This window comes from Epargyreus clarus, unplaced genomic scaffold (genome assembly GCF_041222505.1).
Source record: "Epargyreus clarus isolate Ecla_fem2 unplaced genomic scaffold, WU_Ecla_fem_2.2 ptg000015l, whole genome shotgun sequence".
NCBI classification, from domain to species: domain Eukaryota; kingdom Metazoa; phylum Arthropoda; class Insecta; order Lepidoptera; family Hesperiidae; genus Epargyreus; species Epargyreus clarus.
Window position 1 is genome coordinate 10624297 of NW_027332223.1, and position 20381 is coordinate 10644677.

At 40.2% G+C, this 20381-nt stretch overlaps 1 protein-coding gene across 1 annotated transcript in view; it reads right to left on the reverse strand.

The window, feature by feature from the left end:
• LOC140748014 (uncharacterized) overlaps positions 1-20381 on the reverse strand; it is a 204348-nt gene that overhangs the window by 29654 nt on the left and 154313 nt on the right. Inside the window, exons 7-13 of the mRNA XM_073080696.1 lie at positions 20257-20374; positions 19278-19961; positions 17444-19002; positions 16653-16798; positions 14589-14783; positions 11308-11434; positions 9005-9192 (exon numbers count right to left, since the gene is read on the reverse strand). Coding sequence (XP_072936797.1) covers positions 9005-9192; positions 11308-11434; positions 14589-14783; positions 16653-16798; positions 17444-19002; positions 19278-19961; positions 20257-20374 — 3017 coding nt within the window. The remainder of the gene's footprint in view (positions 1-9004; positions 9193-11307; positions 11435-14588; positions 14784-16652; positions 16799-17443; positions 19003-19277; positions 19962-20256; positions 20375-20381) is intronic.

Here is a 20381-nt window from a genome sequence, read left to right on the forward strand (position 1 = left end):
TATTTATTCTACGTAATTACCTAGACCTCAGCTTCAGCCGAAGTTTATAAATTATATTCTAAAATTCTTCAATAATTCTTAAAAAGTATCAACATCCTACTTAAAATAAACTAAGTTGGTATGATGTTGTAATTATTTAGACTTTTCATACTTATGTCATACTTTTTCGATCTAATCACTATAAATGCTGAACATTATGTTTTTAAGTCGATACTATCGAATTGGGTACATGATAAGAATGATTATGAACTAGATGATTAGAGGACGTTATCATCCTGATATGACGCTTGTATCTATCAATTTCGTTATCAACATCGGTTATGAACAAAGGCGAGCTCAAGATAGGTTTCTAGTGAAACGAGTCAATTTCTGTTGTGACATAATTTTTCCATGTATCGTTTTTTTTTTGGAAATGAGTTTCGCGTGAACAACTGAGAAGCAAGTCTATAAGCATGTGGCCAACATTTCCTCCAAATAACCGTAAGCATTTTAAGACTTTGGCAAACATCCAAGAATTTGTTCCAATCTGGAGAATTTCTGAGGACGTAACGATTTATTGATACAAAATTTAACCCCTAATAAGCTCTAGTAACGCCTAAACTTATCACTGCTCTTCTGGAACTGAGTCGAGAGGTCGAAATTCATGAAAGAAATAAGAAATCCAATCGCAGATAGCGGTTAGGTCATATGTAGGGCGCCGGCGCGGCCGAGATCAGCCTCAAAGCCTGACCGGTTGCCATCTTTGGTAGCGACCGGTTTCGTCAGAACACGCGTTGCATGTAACAGTTTTCCACTCCCTACGTCCATATTGTATTGTCATTAAAACCCAACGTCATTGAAGGTTCGATGAATCTAGAAGGATTATTTGGGGTGAAATGTCAGTAAGCGCGTAATCTTTCTAGATAAGCAACGCATGTTTGAGGCAGATAGCATATCAACATCCTTGCTCGTCTCTATTAATCATAGAATATGGGTGTATGGGCATCCTCCCTCGCTATGCCGGCTGTGCAGTGTGAGTCACAGTCGACATTTGTACAGGGCGAGCGGGCGACGACTGTGAATCACTGCAGCGCGCCATGCCATACTATTATGCACATATTGATGTCGCAGGTAACAGAATCGCCATTGTATGCTATACGCCATTGTGCAGCCCAAACTTTTGAGCTCCTCGTAACCGATTGTTAGAGACGTATTGTTACTCCAATGGAATATGTAGGCTTATTATTTAGATGGAAACAATAACGCGACTCACCTTTTCTGAATGTGTTAATTTAGGCTAAATGTAAGGCTGTAGGCTGTGTATAAGACAAACGAATACGATCGATACCATCTTGCGAAGCTCGGAACGCGAGCTTTTAAAGATTTTATTCCGAATTTACCTACGTACTAAAGTAGGTAGGGCATTTAAAAAATACGTTAACGTTAAAAATTACGTTACAATTCAATTACGTTAAAATTACGTTACAGTTGATTCTTACCATGTTACATTAATATAATATCATTTATATATATTTAATATCCGTAGTCTGAGAAACATGTCTCATGTTTAAAGAATCGTAATTAAATATAAAATGTTGAATACAGTTTAGTGTTTAATATTAAGTATTTGATTCGGAAAACGGCTACATTCATATCACTGTTAACAGGAATATTTGCGATAAGAGAACGTTACTACTAACGCCATCTATTGGAAGCCGTCTACAATTGAAGGTTACATTCAGTCACAAGCACAGAAAAAATACATTATTATATTTTTATTGTTTATGGAAAACATATAAAGGAATTATTATCTATGACCAGAACGTGTGTATCGTTATGTGTTTCTTTCATTGTATGAGTGTGTAGTGTGTACTCGTCCACGAGAAGTCAGTAATTTGTGATTTATTGATAAAAATACGTATATCTTTGAATATTTTAGTATAAATCAATGCCAAAATGGGGGTGTAAGGGGACATAACATCTCAAGTCTCAAAAGTCAACCTCACCTGCACGCGGTACACCCTGCTGAAAAACGAACGAGGCAAATGACGACCGAAATGATGGCGGAATAACCATCACATTTACACTGGACATCAAATGACAGTGCCAATGACGGGCAGCAGCGTCAGATGGTAGAAAGGTCTAGTGTCTGCGATCGCCAACCCGCTTGCCCAGCGTGGCGATTAGGGCAATACCTCCCAAATGAATTGCGCGACACATAAAGGGCCCCTAGTTCCCGGCCGCTCCACCAGGCCAGGCCACGGTAGCGGTCATGGTATCGGTGGGGCAGGGGGTGCGAAGAATCCCCGGGCTACGGTAGGCTACCTCAAAAAACTGACCCTGGCGACGTACAATGGACGAAGTTTGAGGCTTGACGAAAGCATTGCTGAACTCGAGGTAGAGTTGGAGAGAGTGAATTGGCAGATTTTAGGGCTATGCGAGGTCCGAAGACAGGGGGAGGACAGAATAACCTTAAAATCAGGCCATCTCCTCTACTTCCGAGAAGGCAATCGCCTCTCCCAAGGCGGAGTCGGATTCCTCGTCAATAAGGTTCTCACTGACAATGTTGTAGAAGTATCCAGTGTGTCGACACGAGTTGCGTACCTTATACTGAAGTTGACGAAAAGGTACTCTCTTAAGGTCATTCAGGTGTACGCTCCTACTTCAACACATTTGGATGAAGAAGTTGAAAAAGTGTATGAAGATATAGCAAGAGCCTTGCATAGCACCACAAAGGCTCATTACAACATTGTCATGGGGGACTTTAACGCTAAAGTGGGTTTACAGACTGGCGTCGAATCGTCAATTGGTGACCACGGTTTTGGCAGAAGAAACCACAGGGGACAAATGCTGGTCAATTTCCTTGAGAGCGAGGGGTTGTTCTTGATGAACTCCTTCTTCAAGAAAAAACCACAAAGGAAATGGACCTGGAAAAGCCCTGATGGTAGGTCCAAAAACGAGATAGACTTCATCATATCGGACTGTAAGCACATATTTAAAGACGTCTCAGTGGTCAATAGGTTTAATACCGGCAGTGACCACCGACTTGTACGAGGCTCTCTAAGTATCAATATCAAGCTTGAAAGAAGTCATATGGTGAAGTCTGCGCTCCGACCAACTTTTCTACAAACTGAAATGAGCTCCAATAAATTTCAGTTGGAGCTGAAAAACCGATTCGACGCCCTGGAACCCACTGCAGACATAGACGAGGATTTCGAAAGGGTGGCGAAGATCATCAGGGACGAGGGCAATAGGTACTGTCGAACGAGGCATAGGGACAGGAAGTCCAAGTTTTCAGACGAGACTCTGGAGCTCATGAAGCGAAGACGAGAGCAAATAAATGCCACACCGTCAGAACTCCAACGCCTTACAAGGGATGTGCGGAAATCTATACGCAGAGACCTTCGGCGCTCAAATGCTGAAGCTATAAAAGAGGCAATTGAGCGACACCGGGGGTCTAAAGTTTTCGCACATCACCTTGGAAGGAGTAGTCTGACGAAGTTAAAGACCAAGGATGGTAGAACCGTCACTTCTAAGCCCGAAATTCTCGCTGAAGTAGAAGACTTCTATGGCCAGCTATATGCCTCACGTGCTCCACGACCAGAACCTCAAGCCACGGATCCTAGAGCCACCTTAACACGCCACTACACCGACGAGCTTCCTGAAGTCAGTCTTGGGGAGATCGTACTAGCCCTCGGACAACTTAAAAATGGAAAGGCCCCTGGTGAGGACGGCATTACCTCTGAACTGCTAAAGGCTGGAGGGAAACCAGTCCTTGAACAGCTAGTTAGGATGTTCAACTCCGTCCTACAAACAGGGAGAACTCCAAGGGCTTGGAACAGGAGCATCGTAGTTTTGTTCCACAAAAAGGGGGACAAGACGATGCTAAAAAACTTTCGACCCATCTCGCTCCTGAGCCATGCCTACAAGTTGTTCTCGAGGGTTATTACGAATCGACTCGCACGAAGACTTGACGAATTCCAGCCACCAGAGCAGGCCGGGTTTCGTAGAGACTTTGCTACCATAGACCACATCCACACAGTGAGGCAGATTATACAGAAGACCGCGGAATACAATCAGCCCCTGTGTTTGGCGTTTGTGGATTATGAAAAAGCGTTTGACTCTATCGAAACCTGGGCTGTTATGGAATCTCTGCAGCGATGTCAGGTCGACTGGCGATACATCGATGTGCTGAGATGTCTGTACAACACCGCAACTATGTCCGTCCAAATCCAGAACGTCCAAACAAGACCCATCCAATTAAGCAGAGGCGTGAGACAGGGGGATATTTTGTCCCCGAAATTGTTCACGGCTGCATTGGAGGATGTCTTCAAGTTATTGGACTGGAAAGGACGGGGCATACGGTTAGATGGAGATTACATCTCGCACCTGCGCTTTGCCGATGATATCGTCATTATGGCAGAATCGCTGCAGGAGCTGCAGGAAATGCTGAACAGCCTGAATGGAGCCTCCCGACGGGTAGGGCTTGGAATGAACTTGGACAAAACGAAGGTTATGTTCAACACTCATGTCATTCCTAGCCCAGTTACCGTTGAGGGTATGACTCTCGAAGTTGTGCATGAATACGTTTACCTAGGCCAGATCATCCAGCTGGGTAAACACAACTTTGAGAAGGAAGCCGATAGGAGGATCCAGTTAGGTTGGGCAGCTTTCGGGAAGCTTCGTCACATCTTCTCGTCGCCCATACCGCAAAGCCTGAAGACCAAGGTCTTTGATCAGTGCGTCCTACCAGTGATGACCTACGGAGCCGAGACGTGGACACTTACAGTAGGGCTAGTCCATAAGTTGAAAGTCGCTCAACGTGCTATGGAGAGAGCTATGCTCGGTGTATCTCTGAGAGATAAGATCCGCAACGAAGAAATTCGGATGAGGACCAAAGTCACCGACATAGCTCTAAAGGCTAGCAAGTTGAAGTGGCAATGGGCTGGCCACATCTGTCGAAGAGCCGACAATCGCTGGAGTAGACGGCTCTTGGAGTGGAGACCGCGTCTAGGCAAACGTAGTGTGGGACGCCCTCCTGCAAGGTGGCGCGACGATCTGCGCCGGGCGGCGGGAACTAGCTGGATGAGGAGAGCCGAAGATCGGGCTCAGTGGCGTGCCTTGGGAGAGGCCTATGTCCAGCAGTGGACTAACGTGGGCTGAAGATAGATAGAATGCCAAAATGTATGTGAATAGCATAGCAAAAATTTTTATGAGCTGAAAAAGGGTTTCTACGCAAAATAAAGACAAACTAAATATTCAAAGTACGAAAATTATTTAAGTAAGCTGCAAACATATTATTTTATTACAAAGGTACATATACATGTATTTCTGTAAATAGATGAGGTCTGCAGCGTAGTCTACCTCGTTACCTGAGAGCGAAATAAGGAAGGCGAATTAACATCTAGAATCAAAGGCTTCCGCAATGATAAATGACTATTCAGACGCAATTCAATATGGGACCACAGACTTAACCTTCCTAACTTAAAGTATTTTATTGCAAACACTATACTACTATTCGATATGCTAACTGCTTCTATATTCAGCCATTATTAAACTAAAGTAATTATAAATATGTAGTCACCTAAATGATAAATTCACTATGAAAATCGTAATGTAACCCATTACGTCGATAAGTAATTATAACTTAGGATACCTAAGGAAACTAAGGAAATATACTCGTACTAATGAACCTTTGACGAGGGGAAACTTTCAAAAGGTATCCGGTGCCGTGGCAGCGACACAGGGTTATGTGGGATTCTTACCGCACTAAAACCACCCCGGTGGCCGTCCTCAGCGTTACTAAGAGGGATCTCGTACTAATGAACATACCTACGTAACTAATGAACTAATAAACTACGTAATTATCTAAAAATAATCATAAAAATGTGGTTAGGTCATTACCTATCATGGTCATAAATAGAATACTCTCATCTAATGAGATGAGAGTATTCTATTTATGACCATGATTTGTAATCATCATCTAATGAGATGAGAGCATTCTATTTATGACCATGATTTACTTAACATTACAAACAATACAGAAATAATTACGATGTTTATGAATCGGTTAGGATATTGACCAAGAAATAACCCACGTGGAATATAAAAAAAACTTTAAAGTGGGCGTTTCGTTTATCAGTACTGAATGGTGTTTATTTTTTAACCAGGTAAATTTAACATGTTTGACGTGTGCCCTATTTTTAAACGTTACGTGCCTTTATATAGAACGATTTTAGAACTTGCGTTCAACAACAAGTTGTTCCTGCCAAGTGTCAACTATATTTTATTGGAGGCGTTGATTGGAGGCATGTGATGTATGAAAATGGAATGCCATTAGCAATGTCTCACCTCTTCTATTAATAATAATAAATAATACCATTTTATGACATTATAAATCCTAGTGCACATTCAGGAGGTTTGAGAATCGGCCACTATCTATTTTTCATTACCCCTAACTGATAGATTAACCGGCTTCGTGTAGGATTAAGGCATCTTAGCTTAGGAAAGAACAAGTAAAGACGCCTTTCAATTCTATACGACACTATCATGCTCGTTTGATACTTCTATTATATGAAGAAAGCTTGACGCTTCTTGACATGAGGTTGTTCCAAACTTAACCTGAACATCCATGTTAACTTGTACACAGTAGGTAATCAAGGAATAGACGGTAGGTGCTATGGAAGATGTTGTCCCTGTAGTCCCGAGACTAGAATAGGGCTGCGGTATCCCCTGCCTGTCGTAAGAGGCGACTAAAAGGGGGCTACCGGGGTTGCGAGCGACAAGATTGGGAGGTCGAGCCGTCCGGCAAACAACTCCGGGAAGGACGGCGATGTGTGTGGTCGCATACCGTCGTCAACACCAGACGGTGTAGCGAGTCTTGAAGCTCACCTAGGCGGAGCCCGAAGGGGCAACGCGTTCAGAGGACTCCGGTTGCGTTCCGTTGGAGATCCCGGAGTCCAGGGAGTTTTAATGCGGTAAGAATCCCACATAACCCTGTGTCGCTCTCACGGTACCGGGTACCTTTTGAAGGTTTCCCCCTCGTTAACCAAAAAAAGGTGCTATAGATGAAATACCATATCGTGTAATAAATGACAGTAGGAGAAGGTAAAGAACAACATTATTTCCTATACGTAAGTATAAATTTGAGGGAAAATAAATAAATTTTAAAAGTCAATAATGTATATAATTGGATTATAGGATCGAATCCGTCAGTACGTCGTCATGAAATTATTTTTCATCATGATTAGGCATATCGTTATTTATCTATGGCCTAGTTAAAACAGTTTTTTTTTAATTTATGAAAACCATATGTTCCAAAAAATTTTCGCAGCTGTAATAACATGAGTCTACATAATAAAATCTGATAATATATGAGTAGGTATACCAATATATACTTTGTGCTAGCACAATCTTCAAATACCCGATGGTTATCTCTGCGCTTGTTAGAGAAAAATTTACGATTTGAGGCAACCTTGTTGCTTAATGAAACCTGAAACACGCGATTTTTAACCGCCTTTTACTGGAGAAAAATGTAACTGTTACTTAGCAACATATTCACTGCGAGTTATGTAGTTGAATGAAATAGAAATTAGTTAAAGCTCCTATGATCTATAATCTATAGGGTAATTTTGAGACGGTAGAGTCCTTTGTGGTTGTGGCCCTGGTGGTCCATACCTATTTCTTCCTTATGACAAGAGTGTTAAGCGCGTCTGTGTTTTAGTTTGAAGGGTGTGTTTTTGGGAGAGACCCTTATAATAAACATTCCAATTTAGTCCTCGGGAAGGAACGCGTCTATGGTAAATTTAGAAACATAAATCATGTCTGGGGAGACTACAAATGACTATAGACGGCAGTCGCTTACTTAAGTTGGACTTCATGCGCATGTTTTACCATTATGTGTATAATAAATAGCTTCACGTAAAAATATTACATGTTAGTCGTGACCTGATAGGTAATTGTTAAAAACAAATTGGAATTCAGTTGAGGAATTTAAATAACATTAAATGATTCGATTATACCAAAGTTTACCAGACCATATATATTATTTGTATTATTTGTATTTACTTTAATGATTATGATTTTTTTAATTTCAGCACTTAAACATTCAATGAGAGCTTCCATTTATTGTTGAGTGTCATATGATGTTATAAACCATTTGCATGAAATGTTCGATGTCCAACAGTGTGTGTTTTAACTTCCATTATAAATGACATAATTAATCTAGCCTTTTCTGTCTACAAAAGATCGAAATTTTGCATTATCTAAAAAGCAGAAATTGTAGATCTTTGGTATGCAAAACATTGTACAGATTAATTATCATTAAAAATGGGCGTTAGTGTTCTACTCAATGTTTCTTACGTACCTTTAATACCTTGTGAAGAATGAAGAATACTGCTATAATAAATAATAACAGAGCGTGTATTATTGACGCATTTAGTCGTCATATGTGTGAAAACACTTAGAATGTTATTATTAAGGTCTACTCAATATACCTACCTATTCCTCGGAATTTCATCAACCTAAATGTAGTCTGTAATGTCGGTAAATTAAGTACTTAGTTACTTAATGCGTAAAATTAATTTCATTGAGTGTTGCGTGTTACTGTGTTCAAACTAATTACTATTTCGAAGAAGATTGGCTGTAAAATAAGGCCTATGATTATTTTATTTTAAGAACATAATTTACTTGTTACAACCCTTCGTCAACATAAAATCTAATTTATATCGCGACCCATTATCTCATATATTAGTGGTGCATTAAAAATCATTGGTCCGCCAAATTGGGGCGTCATATTGAACTTAAAATACCGTCACGAAGCGAATGATGCATTGTCATCCAAACAAACGAGCAAGCAAAATTTAATCTGTTAAAGTTAATTAACTGGATTTGAAATCAGTTATAAAATTTGACCCGCAAATACTAACCAACAAGGCAAGTTAAATAAAAGTTTGTAAAGGGATGTAAGTATTAATGTTGTTCTTGTTCCGTAAGTAATTTAGTTAAGTTAAATATTTAGACTTACCTTTCCGTATTAACAAGCTGGTGACTCTTCGCAAGGCCTCTCGGGGTGACTTCTGGAAGAACTTGGGTGTCAAGTTGGGCGGAAGGGTGAGTGGCTTGCGGGCGCCGGAACCTTCCCACGGAGCGGGGTGGTCAGCTGCCATCTTCGACGACGCTGTTATCCTGTCCAGGTGTTCCGTTGAAGCGGGCCTGGTGACAAAATAGAATATGTATAAAAGTGTAAAAATACAGTTTTATTAATTTTAGTATTAGCAGCAGCAGTAGCAGCAGTCATAAGATTTAGGTCTTGAATTTTGTTTGAGATAGATTTGAATATTGTGGTCTTCAGAACGTATAATAATTACTTAGTTTTTACAACTTAAGATTGTTTTAGCTTGTCCTTTATTAAGAGTAAGTACTTAATTTATATTTGCATCGTCGTCAATCCATTACTGTCCCATAGCTGGGCAGGATCTCCTCTCACAATAAGAGGTTTTCGGCGAATCGGTAGACTTCACAAATCCCTCAGAACTTTTAAAAAAACATCTCAGGCATGCTTTTTATTACGATTTGTTCCTTCATTGTCTAAGCAATAGATTATTAATTTATTATATAAAAGGCACATAACTTCAAAGTTAACCAAAAAACCTCAGAAAGATTGAGAGGCCGAGTTTTTAACCATTCGGTTATCAGTGTTTTACCTTCTCCTTATCCAGTCCTTAGCAATGACACTGGTTATACATTTTATATTCTCGTAGAACAGTTAAAGTAAAAGACAATGGTCGTAAAAACGTAGTGTTGAATTATAAAACTTTTACAGATATCCATTATGATCGATTTTACATAAGACTCCTTGGACCAGTGCTTGGTGGTCCAAGTATGGAATATCCATCATCATCAACATTAGATGTATCATTGTGTTACTAAACATGCTATATTACTGATTTTAATACATAATAAATTGAGTTCCAAAGGATTGAGGTCAATCCATTACCAAGTGATACAATCACTTGGTAATGGATTGACCTCAATCCTAATCATAATAGGCGAATCCATTAGCTAATAGCACATAATTGATAATAAATAGTCAAACAAAGCTACAAAGTTTATTGACGTAACGCAATGATAAGTATTATCGGGTTAATCATAACGACATAGGCTCTATGAATGCGATAACTTTAGATCAATAACATCAGCCCTTTGGCGATGGCCCTGTATATTTAATTTTTACTATATATGTAGCAAATGTCCACCTGATGGTAAGTGGTTACTGCCGCCCATGGACTTTTGTAATGTACCACAGGGAAGTAGAGTTCTACCAGAGGTCGATCACAGATCTGTTGGAATTCCTGGGGAATAAGTTGCAACACCTCGGCTGCGTTAAACCGGAACACAGCACCTCATAACTGCTGCTATTACGCAAAGTGTGTGTGGCGATGGTGCCTCTGTAGTATAACTACGAGTACAAGGGGTTCTACTATTTTTTTTTCAATAATATAGGAGTAGCAGACGAGCATGCAGTCCACCTGATGGTAAGTGGCTACTGCCGCCCATGGACATCTGTAATCAATCCCAGACAGGATTAGATATTCCTACCTGAGGTCGGCCACAGATGCGCCGCTACCCCTGAGGACTAATCTGGAACGCCTCGGAAAAGTATGTCTCCCTTACCACACCCTTCAAACCAGAACACAACAGCGCCTAACACTGCTGTTATTAGGTAAATTAAATAGGTGTGGCGGTGGTGCCGCCGTAGTCGAACCACAATGGGTTCTACCACCTTCAGACTGACGCCGGAGTCGAACCACAATGGGTTCTACTACCTTCAAATGGTGTACCCATCCTGTGAATATTGAGGAATATGACTAATGTATGAAGCCAAATGTTATGCTGCCTCTCTTGCCTAATTAGTTAGGTCATTACAGGTGCTCATCGACATGTGTAATATCAGCTATCAGGAATAACTTTATTAAGTACATAAAATCGAAATACATTTATTTTATGCTGGAATACTTATACATTACGTGATTTTTCAAGAGCAAGGTGGTTACCGTCAAAACTTGAGTTAAAATATGAATCTGAAAATTTTGTAAGTCATAAGCTTTTTCTTTATATTATGTACATTACATAGACAAAACATTACATGCCTGCTGAAATAGAGACTTGTTAGTTATTCGTCACTTGTCCGTGTATTAATTAGCCATAACAACTTTAAGACGTTTATGCCCTTAATGAGCATTAAAATTAAGAATTCTGAAATGTTTATGCTCATTTCATTGAAATTAATATTAAATTACTACGTATACTAGTGTAAAGTATATTAACCTGTGTCTTTGTCGTGGATACCAGCCGCGCGGTGGACCTCCGAGCCGCAACAAGTCTGCCCCGGTGCATACTCCTGACGTCCCCATCACAGAACCCCGTCCGTAACCACCTAATGTTGCACTGCTTCCTGTACCAAAAATAACATAAACAAATTTATTAATAACTAACGCCTCAAAATCTATTTATCAGATATATTTCATATAAAATATAGCCTATGTTACTCGTGGATAATGTAGTTTACGAATGGTGAAATAATTTTTAAAATCGGTCCAGGAGTTTTTGAGCCTATTCATTACAACCAAACCAACAAACAAAGTTTTCCTCTTTATAATATTAGTGTAGATATAATAAGTAAAACGGACGGAATTATAACCAGCTATATTTATAAACGATCCGTGTAATATTTAATAGTTCAATATACATATTTTTCTGGAATTAAGTTCTTTGTTGTGTGGTACCTATAACATATTCGTGGCATATTCTTTCATGTGTTGGTATTGTAGCAGGTGGTATTGTAGGTAACACACGTCATATTGAGAACATTTTAAGTATGTCACTATTAAAAACTATTTAAACAGATTTACATTAGACAAAAATAGTCTACTATTAAATATAATAAACTAGTGGTGCCCGCGGCTTCGCCCGCATTTTAAAGATATAATATGACATACATAAAACAGAAAATTCGTACCTTCATTGGAATGACAGTGGTGCCATCTGTCGGTCTTACCAACTCCCAAACCTTCGTGGGCTCTTGGACAACAACTTTGCAAAAGATCATCACTTGATCAAATGTTTCTTGAGCATAGTTTCCGAATGTTTCTTGAGCATAGTTTCCGATTTTATAAAATGTATAAAGACAAATATTAATTTTTATATAAATAGATAGATGATCGACTAACATGGATAAGTAAAGTAACTGTAGGTAAATTATGAAAAAATCGAATTTCGATCTTCTGGGTTGAAAGATCGACTCACTGAATCGATCCATCACTGGAGATCGATTAAAATAATCGATTTTTAGGTTCAAAAGATCGATTCTCCGATTAATCGATCTCAGATCGCCATCCCATCTGTAGTTCCCGTGGGATTTCCGGGATAAAAACTATCCTATATCCTTTCTCGGGTCTCAGACTATCTTTGTACAAAATTCCATTCAAATCGGTTCAGTGGTTTAGCCACGAAGAAGACACAGACAGACAGAGTTACTTCCACATTTATAATATTAGTAAGGATTAGTAAGGAAGTAAGGATTTACTGACGGATACATAATTTGTTTGATCCTGATAACCTTTTTTTTCGCTATCCTCGAAAAAAGATCGAAGATAGAATCGATTCTTAGGACCTCGATTTTTTTGTGAATCGACTTATTGCACTTCGATTCGAATCGATTCAAAAAACGATCTTTTTCGGAAAGAATCGCCACCCTTAATAAAATCCCACTAAATCTATACAAACAAATAAAGTTGCAACCGTCTCCGATTGCAAGAATTGATATTTTTAAACTCATGGTTATTTAGAGTATGCCAAAAGACCCACAAACGTAGGTAGGATCTGGAGACTGATACTGGAGACCGATTAAAAAAATAGACTTTTTTTCGTCAAAAAGATCGATTCTCTGATTAATAGATCTAAGATCGCTATCTGGGATAAAAACTATCCTATGTCCATTCTAGGGTCTCAGACTATCTTTGTACAGAATTTCATAAAAATCGATTCAGTGGTTTAGGCGTGAAGAAGAGACATACAGACAGACAGAGTTACTTTCGCATTTATAATATTAAGTAAGGATATCGATTAAAATAATCGACTTTTTGGTCCAAAAGATCGATTCTCCGATTAATCAATCTTAGATCGCCATCTCTAGTTCCCGTGGGACTTCCGGGATAAAAAATATCCTATGTCCGTTCTCGGGTCTCAGACTATCTTTGTACAAAATTTCATTAAAATCGGTTCAGTGGTTTAGGCGTGAAGAAAAGACAACCAGACAGACAGACAGACAGACAGAGTTACTTTCGGATTTATAATATTAGTAAGGATAACACATGTTTTTGATAACAAGCTTTTACACACTTACTTAGTCTGGGACGAGGAGATTTACAATAAATTGGTATTGTAAATCTTCCCAGACTTGCTTTGCGCTACAAGCTTCTAAAATTATTTTTTATATGGCCAAGTAGCCTCGTTTAATAAATGATTTCCCATGTGGCGACTTTTTAGCATATTATCTGACCCTGGATAACCTAGTTTCTAGTCAAAACAAATCAAACGAGCCCAAACTCGACCCAGAAACAATACAACCCCCATTATTTTATTACAAATTTTTGATGCCTTGATTTTAACTTGATTTTTTGATTTTAATGCCTTTTTGAATATTATTCTATGCTGAACAGATTGTGGCGTTGATCATCTCGTCTCTCAGGAGTGGCGTTGCCACGTCTCATACTTGACTTACTTACAGTTCGGTACACCTTACCACCACGCAAGAATTCCTTCACGTTAGGTTAGGTATGGCGGTTCCCTCCGTGGTTGAACCATACTGTTTCTACAGCCTTTCAAGACACGCGCTATATTAAAATCAACTATGGAAGGTATGAAGTTCATGAAGCTGTGTTATGAGTAACACTGATTTAAGGACTGTGTGGAGGTTATAGTGTTGTTCCTCGGCGGGCCTGTGTCCGTCTAGCTATGGTAATTCATTTATAGATTGTGTATGTAGTACATAGTGTTGCCCTCGGCGGGCTCATGTTGGTCCTGCTATAGTAATTTATGGAATTCATAGTAATGTTCTTCGGCGAGTTAATGTCCGCTTATTATGGTAACACTGTCTTATGGTTTGTATGGTATGTATGGTAAAGTCTTTCTATGGTAACTCACATATAGACTGTATGTTGCCCAAGGCGGGCTCATGTTTGTCCTGCTACGTAACTCACCTATAGATTGTATGGAGTTAATAGTGTTGTCCCTCAGTGGGGCCATGTCTGTCGCAATGGTAATACGTAGAGTATAAGGACTGTATTACGGATTGTATCACTAAGTTAAAGACTGAATGAGGCCCATGCCTGTTTTTACAACACACACCTATGGACTGTATGGAGTTCATGACATTATTCTACGGCGGGCTTACATCTGTTGCAATGGTAACTTACCTAAGGAATGTATGGAGTTCATAGTGTTGTTCCTCAGCGGGCCCGTGTCTATTTTATAACACTTACCTATAGACTGTATGGAGTTCATAGTGTTGTTCCTCGGTGTGCTCATGCCTATTTTATAATACTTACCTATAGACTGTATGGAGTTCATAGTGTTGTTCCGCGGCGGGCCGGTGGAGTTGCGCGGCGGCGTGCGGGGCACGTCGCAGCCGCGCGCGAACACCGGCGTCTCGGGCAGGCTGGCCGACGTCTGCAGCGGGCCGCGCGCCGCCTCGCCGCGCTGCCGCTGCAGCGTGCGCCGCCGAGCGCCGTTCGTGCCCATGTCTGAGGGTTAAGTACATTATGGTAGGGTTAAGTGCATTAGGTACATTATGTTTTGTCCTTCTCATTCTGAGAGGAGACCCGTGTCCAGCAGTGGGACAATCAGTGGCGGACTAAGGTCGTCGGAGGCCTGGCGCGGAAAGTTGAATGGAAGCCCCCCAAATTGTAGAAAATTTATTTGATTTTACAAAATGATAAATGTGTCATAGAATTATTCGCTGTGATTCGGTGAACTTTTTTGTCGCTGAGTGATTGTCGTACAGTTTCATAGATTGTTTGGTTCTGATGACCTTTTTTTAGCAACTGTGTGTGGAGGACCCCCAGGATCGGAGGCCCGGAGCGGATCGCCCTTCCGTTCCCCCTCAAGCCGCTAGAGGGGACAATAATGGGTTGATGATGACGATGACATTGTGTTTTGTCCCTGTAGTCCCGGGACTAGAATAGGGCTACGGTATCCCCTGCCTGTCGTAAGAGGCGACTAAAACGGGGCTTCCGGGGTTGCGGGCGGCAAGAGTGGGAGCTCGATCCCCCAACAAGCAACCCCAGGAAGGATGCCAGTATGTATATCATCGGAAACACCAGGTGGAGGGTTTTAGTGCGGTAATAATCCCACATAACCCGGAGTTGCTCCCTACGGCGTCGGGTACCTTTTTTAGATTTCCTCCTCGTAAGTGAAAAAAATATAAAAAAGTTACATTATGTTTGAAGAGCAATGTGGTCCATACATTATTGGGTTCTACCACCTTCATACACATTGTTTATATGTGTATTTAAAGGTCGAACCACACAGGGCTCTACCAAGACCTGTGTGGTTCTTCTCGGCAGCACCACCGCCACACATATTTGAGCCTCATTATAGCAGTATTAAGAACTAATGTGTTCTGGTTTGAAAGTTGTGGTAAGGGAGACATATTTTTCCGAGGCATACTAGCTTAATCTTCAGGGGAAGCGGCGCATCTGTGGCTGACCCCGGATAATAATCTTATCTGGGATTGATGACAGATGTTCATGGGCGGCAGTAGCCACTTACCAACAGGTAGACTGCATGCTCGTCCGCTGCTCTTATATTATAATAAAAAAGAAAAATAAACAGGATTCTAGGACTATTTTGGTACAATATTCAAATAGTAATTTAGTTCTTACAGCGGTTTTCAGACGCACCTGTCGCGATCGAGATCGAGTCGATATCGAGATCATAAAACGCGTAGAATATGGAGTGAATGTAACTTGTTTTTACATATATATTTTTTAACTTTTAGATTTTCGAACGCACTGCATAGGTAGAATTTGAATAAAGATAGTTTTTCAGTTTCGTGCATGCTATTTCCGCTACATAGACTGGTAAGTACTGAGCGAATAGAGTGTATCCATTTGCGCGGTTTCTTGGTATGTATATTGTGTAACTATACTTTTTCTCACAAAGTTTACGTATGCTTTAGAAACAGCGGCGGTTATATGGAAATAACTGTGATCTCTTGAGTTTTTAAAGTAAACAGCTGTTCTGCGACCAAACGCGGGAGCAGTTAAAAACCGCTTCATCAGTTTTAGCTTTAGGCAGTTCAATTTGGGGCGGTTACTTAACCTTAAGTCATTTCATATAAATTAAAATTAATTATTTAGACTTTATGTTTTGCTATAGGTACAGCTAACAATGTGTCTATAAAATATGCGTTACTACAATCCTTTCATGACATTTTATTTGGACCCCAAGTATATAATAATACAATTATTTATTTTTGTTTTCTCAGAAATAATACTATCTCTCAGATAATATAATCAAAAAGGCCATCGTACATATTAATGATTCTTTTCGAATGGGCATCATACCTGAGAAGAATCTGAAAATGAAAATGACATTATTTTTATTCATACCTGTAGGTAAAGTCCTTCGGTCCGTTGATCCACTCTTGAATGTGTTGCTTCTTCTATTCTTATTGTAGCTTGTTTCCATGGATCGCGTTTTAAGGCTATTGGTGGTGTCACGGTGGGGTGGTACTGGTGGTACGGGTTCTGATGGCCTAAAATGATATGAGATTAGTAATCATTACAAAGGTGAAAAATTGGAGAAGATATCATTACTTATATTTAAAAAAAAATGTTTAGTAACATCGTTTTGTTTCTCGTATTTTTGTAAAGAGACCTTTAAATTTGATATGTATATTATAGGGGGCGCATAAAAATAATTGGCTACATTGGCGCATTCGTCATATTGGATTTAGAATACCTTCCAAACCCAACCTATATGCAAATATTAACAGAATCAATAGATTAATTAATTTAAAATCCAGTTGCAAGATTTAACCCAACCATACATGCAAACTAACAAGGCAAATTAAATTAAAGGTAGTGATCATAGATTAGTAAAGATACTTCGCCGCCTTGAAATTGAATGAAGCCACAAACGGCTTATTAGTAAGTTCTTTTTTTGAATTCTTGACATATAAAAACATTTTAGAGAACATTTACGAATAAATAACTAATACTGCGTAATTTACATAATAAATAAATAATTATTTCAAATATTTTAGGGTCATTTTAGCACGGAGACGTGGCAAAACTTTTTTACGCAACTATTTCAATTCTCAAAACTGGGTACATTTTCTTGTTAAGAGTGAGTAATCTTTACTAATCTATGGTAGTGATAATCACAAGACAATTTATACCTTCTTCTGGACTCCATAGTAGGGGTGGGTAGAGTGTCAGCTTTTTTATGATGACGTTTCTCTGTGGGTTGCATTATTTCTGTGTACTCATCTTCTACTTCTTGGACGGGTGAAGGCGGCAGAGGTGGGAACTTGGGCGATTCGGGTGTCTGTGGAAGTGGACCCATTTCGTGACCCAAATTCGGCGACGGAGGCAACTGATTGTGTCTGTAAGAATGTTCAACTATTTGTACATTCAGCGGGAAATCTCCGCCGCTGGATACGGCAGAGTCTGATGAAGACGGTTGCCGCATTAGGCCAACAGGAACATCCTTTGCGCTGGTCGACTTGTGCATACTGTTCGACCGTCTACCCGAAGAACGGTCACGACGCTCTATCGACCGCTGATTCTGTATCTCGTTGTGACTCGATGATTTCTGAATGTCGTGTCGCTTTTGTTTCTCCCTAGAACTATAGCGGAAACTGTTTTCTAATATTTCCTTAGATATTTCATCACAGTATTCATCCTTATGGATATTCCAGTCTTTAGGTAAATATGGGGTAAAATGTTTTTGGTCCCGACCTTGACTTAATATAGCGCTAATATTATTTTCAATTTTACGAAGAGGTGAGGTATCTCCGCTGGAGCCAGGTTCTCCGCTTTCCTGGTCTTCCTCCTCCTCAACAGTGGTGATAAGGCCTTGACGACTGGCACTGTTGTTTTCACCTTCGGCTCCGAGGGCAGGCAATGAAATCACGCGTACCATGTTAGGTGGAACGGTTGCAAGTTCATTCACGGTTTCAGTACACTCTGTTTGCGGAGTTTCTTCAACTTTGCCTTCCTTTATTAGTGACTGTATATTATCAAATGTAGAAGAATACTTTTTGAAATCTGTGAACCTATTTTGTGGAGATAACTTATTTTGTATAACGGTTTTAGGTGTAATAACATTCTTATCGCTAGAATTTTTTCTACTTTTAGGACTATGACCGAAATAATCGGGGTTGATGTATCTATCTTGGCCATTATTTAGGTCTAGACTTAGCCTCGATTTCGGCGACGTCATTTCCTTACTAAGTCTAGAATTCGGTGTGCAGAGATCTATACTATATCTAGAATTTGGCGTATTTAGTTCACGGCTTAACCTGGAGTTTAAGTCCGCACTATATCGCGATTGAGGTAAACTCAAATCGGAACTCGGTCTAGAGTTATAGGAACCGACCGATCCGGACCCACTTATTGATATACTGGAACCATCTATTGATTTGTCAGTGCTTCTGTTCAGGCTGTGGGTTTGTATCATGTTATTTGTGTTTGCTTTGTTTGCATTTTTGTTAAAGCTTGGCAACTTGTTTCTATTTTTGCCTTTGCGTATGACATAAGTGCCCGAAGCAAAGTCTTGTGGACGTCGGAGCTCTGGCTCGGCATCGGAGCCAGGTGATGCGAGAGGTTCACATTGCGACAACGGAGGAGGAGGCGGCCAGTATTCCTCGCCCCAGTCGTCGTCTACGCGCTGAGGTATAGAACTTGTGCTGGAATGAGATTGGTCTCCTGATTTTCTTCTCCGTCTTCCTATTACCTGAAATTAATTGTACAATATCTCTCAATAATTTTATAGTTCTAACTTAATTGTTTGACCGTTAGTTTAAAACGAAAGTACTCGTAATAAATACGAGTACATATCAAGACAATTTGTTGCCTTCATTATACGTGCTGTTCTAAATTTCCATCAAAAATAAATTTAATCAATTGAAGTTGGTTCATTCTGATTCATACCCATGGAAAAATACCAGACACCTGTCTCAATGTCAAATGAAAAATGATAAATGAAAAATATGATAATGATGTTCATACCTTTGTGCTACCTGGAGTTAGTAGAGGATCGTCACCATCGAGAGACACTTCCCAAGCTATGGAATTGCGTTTCGAAGGCGTAGTAACAGTGGGCGGCGGCGGTGGGAATGACTCTTCCAAGGAATCATCCGAAAAGTGGTCTTCGTCGTTGCTCTTACTCGAACCTCTCCTCTTACAGCTCTCCATTATGTCCTCCGAGGATCCTCTACACACTTCTCTATGTCTCTCCATAGAACCGGCGAGAGTCCGCGGAGGCAGTCTGCCCTTCGGCGATAGCATTTCCCCGTCGGACCTGCTGTCGCGCTTGGTAGACTTTCTGTCACCCTTGCTGTTCAACGGTGAAATCTTCTGAACGTTGTACGTGGGTGAATGTGATTGTCTATTGTATTGTATGTTCGGTCCGGGGTATATCGTGACGGGATGTTCATTGTACGGTTTGTCACTGAATTCGCTGGAGAAGCCCATGAAGGGGAACACGGGTGGGGTTTCGACACTGGGGGACTTCTTGAGGCCGGGCGCGTTGCGCGGGGGGAGCCAAGCGGAGGTCACCTCCTGCTGCGGCGGCCGCGCGCCGTGCTGCAAGGACGAGAACTTGTACGGAGGCACTGGCGGTTGTTGCAGTTGAAAACCATTGGCGTCGTTGTCTTTCTCCCAACCGAATGGACGCTGATGCCTTGTTTTGGGCTGAAAATGTTAATTATACATAATTATGATTTAAATTTTAGTTCTGTCTGTACAAGCATTTTGTGTGATAGCTATGTTTAGCAAATAAGTTTTAAACTTTAGTGAAACAAGTACGAAGCTAATTACAATCGCAGTAAAGTTGCTTACAAGTTGTCCGATATTTATTTTTTTCTCGTGAACACGGGACTTTTACCAAAAATCTTAAAGACCGAAGAAGAAAAAGATGTAAATGTAATTATTATACAATCGCTTTAAAGTTTGGTCTAGAAAATATTTTATAATCCGAAATACTTACGAATGTGGTTTGGGTGGCAGTAGTGATTCCGTTAACGCTTATAATAGAGTCCAATCGTTCCTCCGCCTCTCGGTGGTCGATTGAAGGAGTGCGTTTCGCCGAATTCGCGGGGGACACTCTGAAAA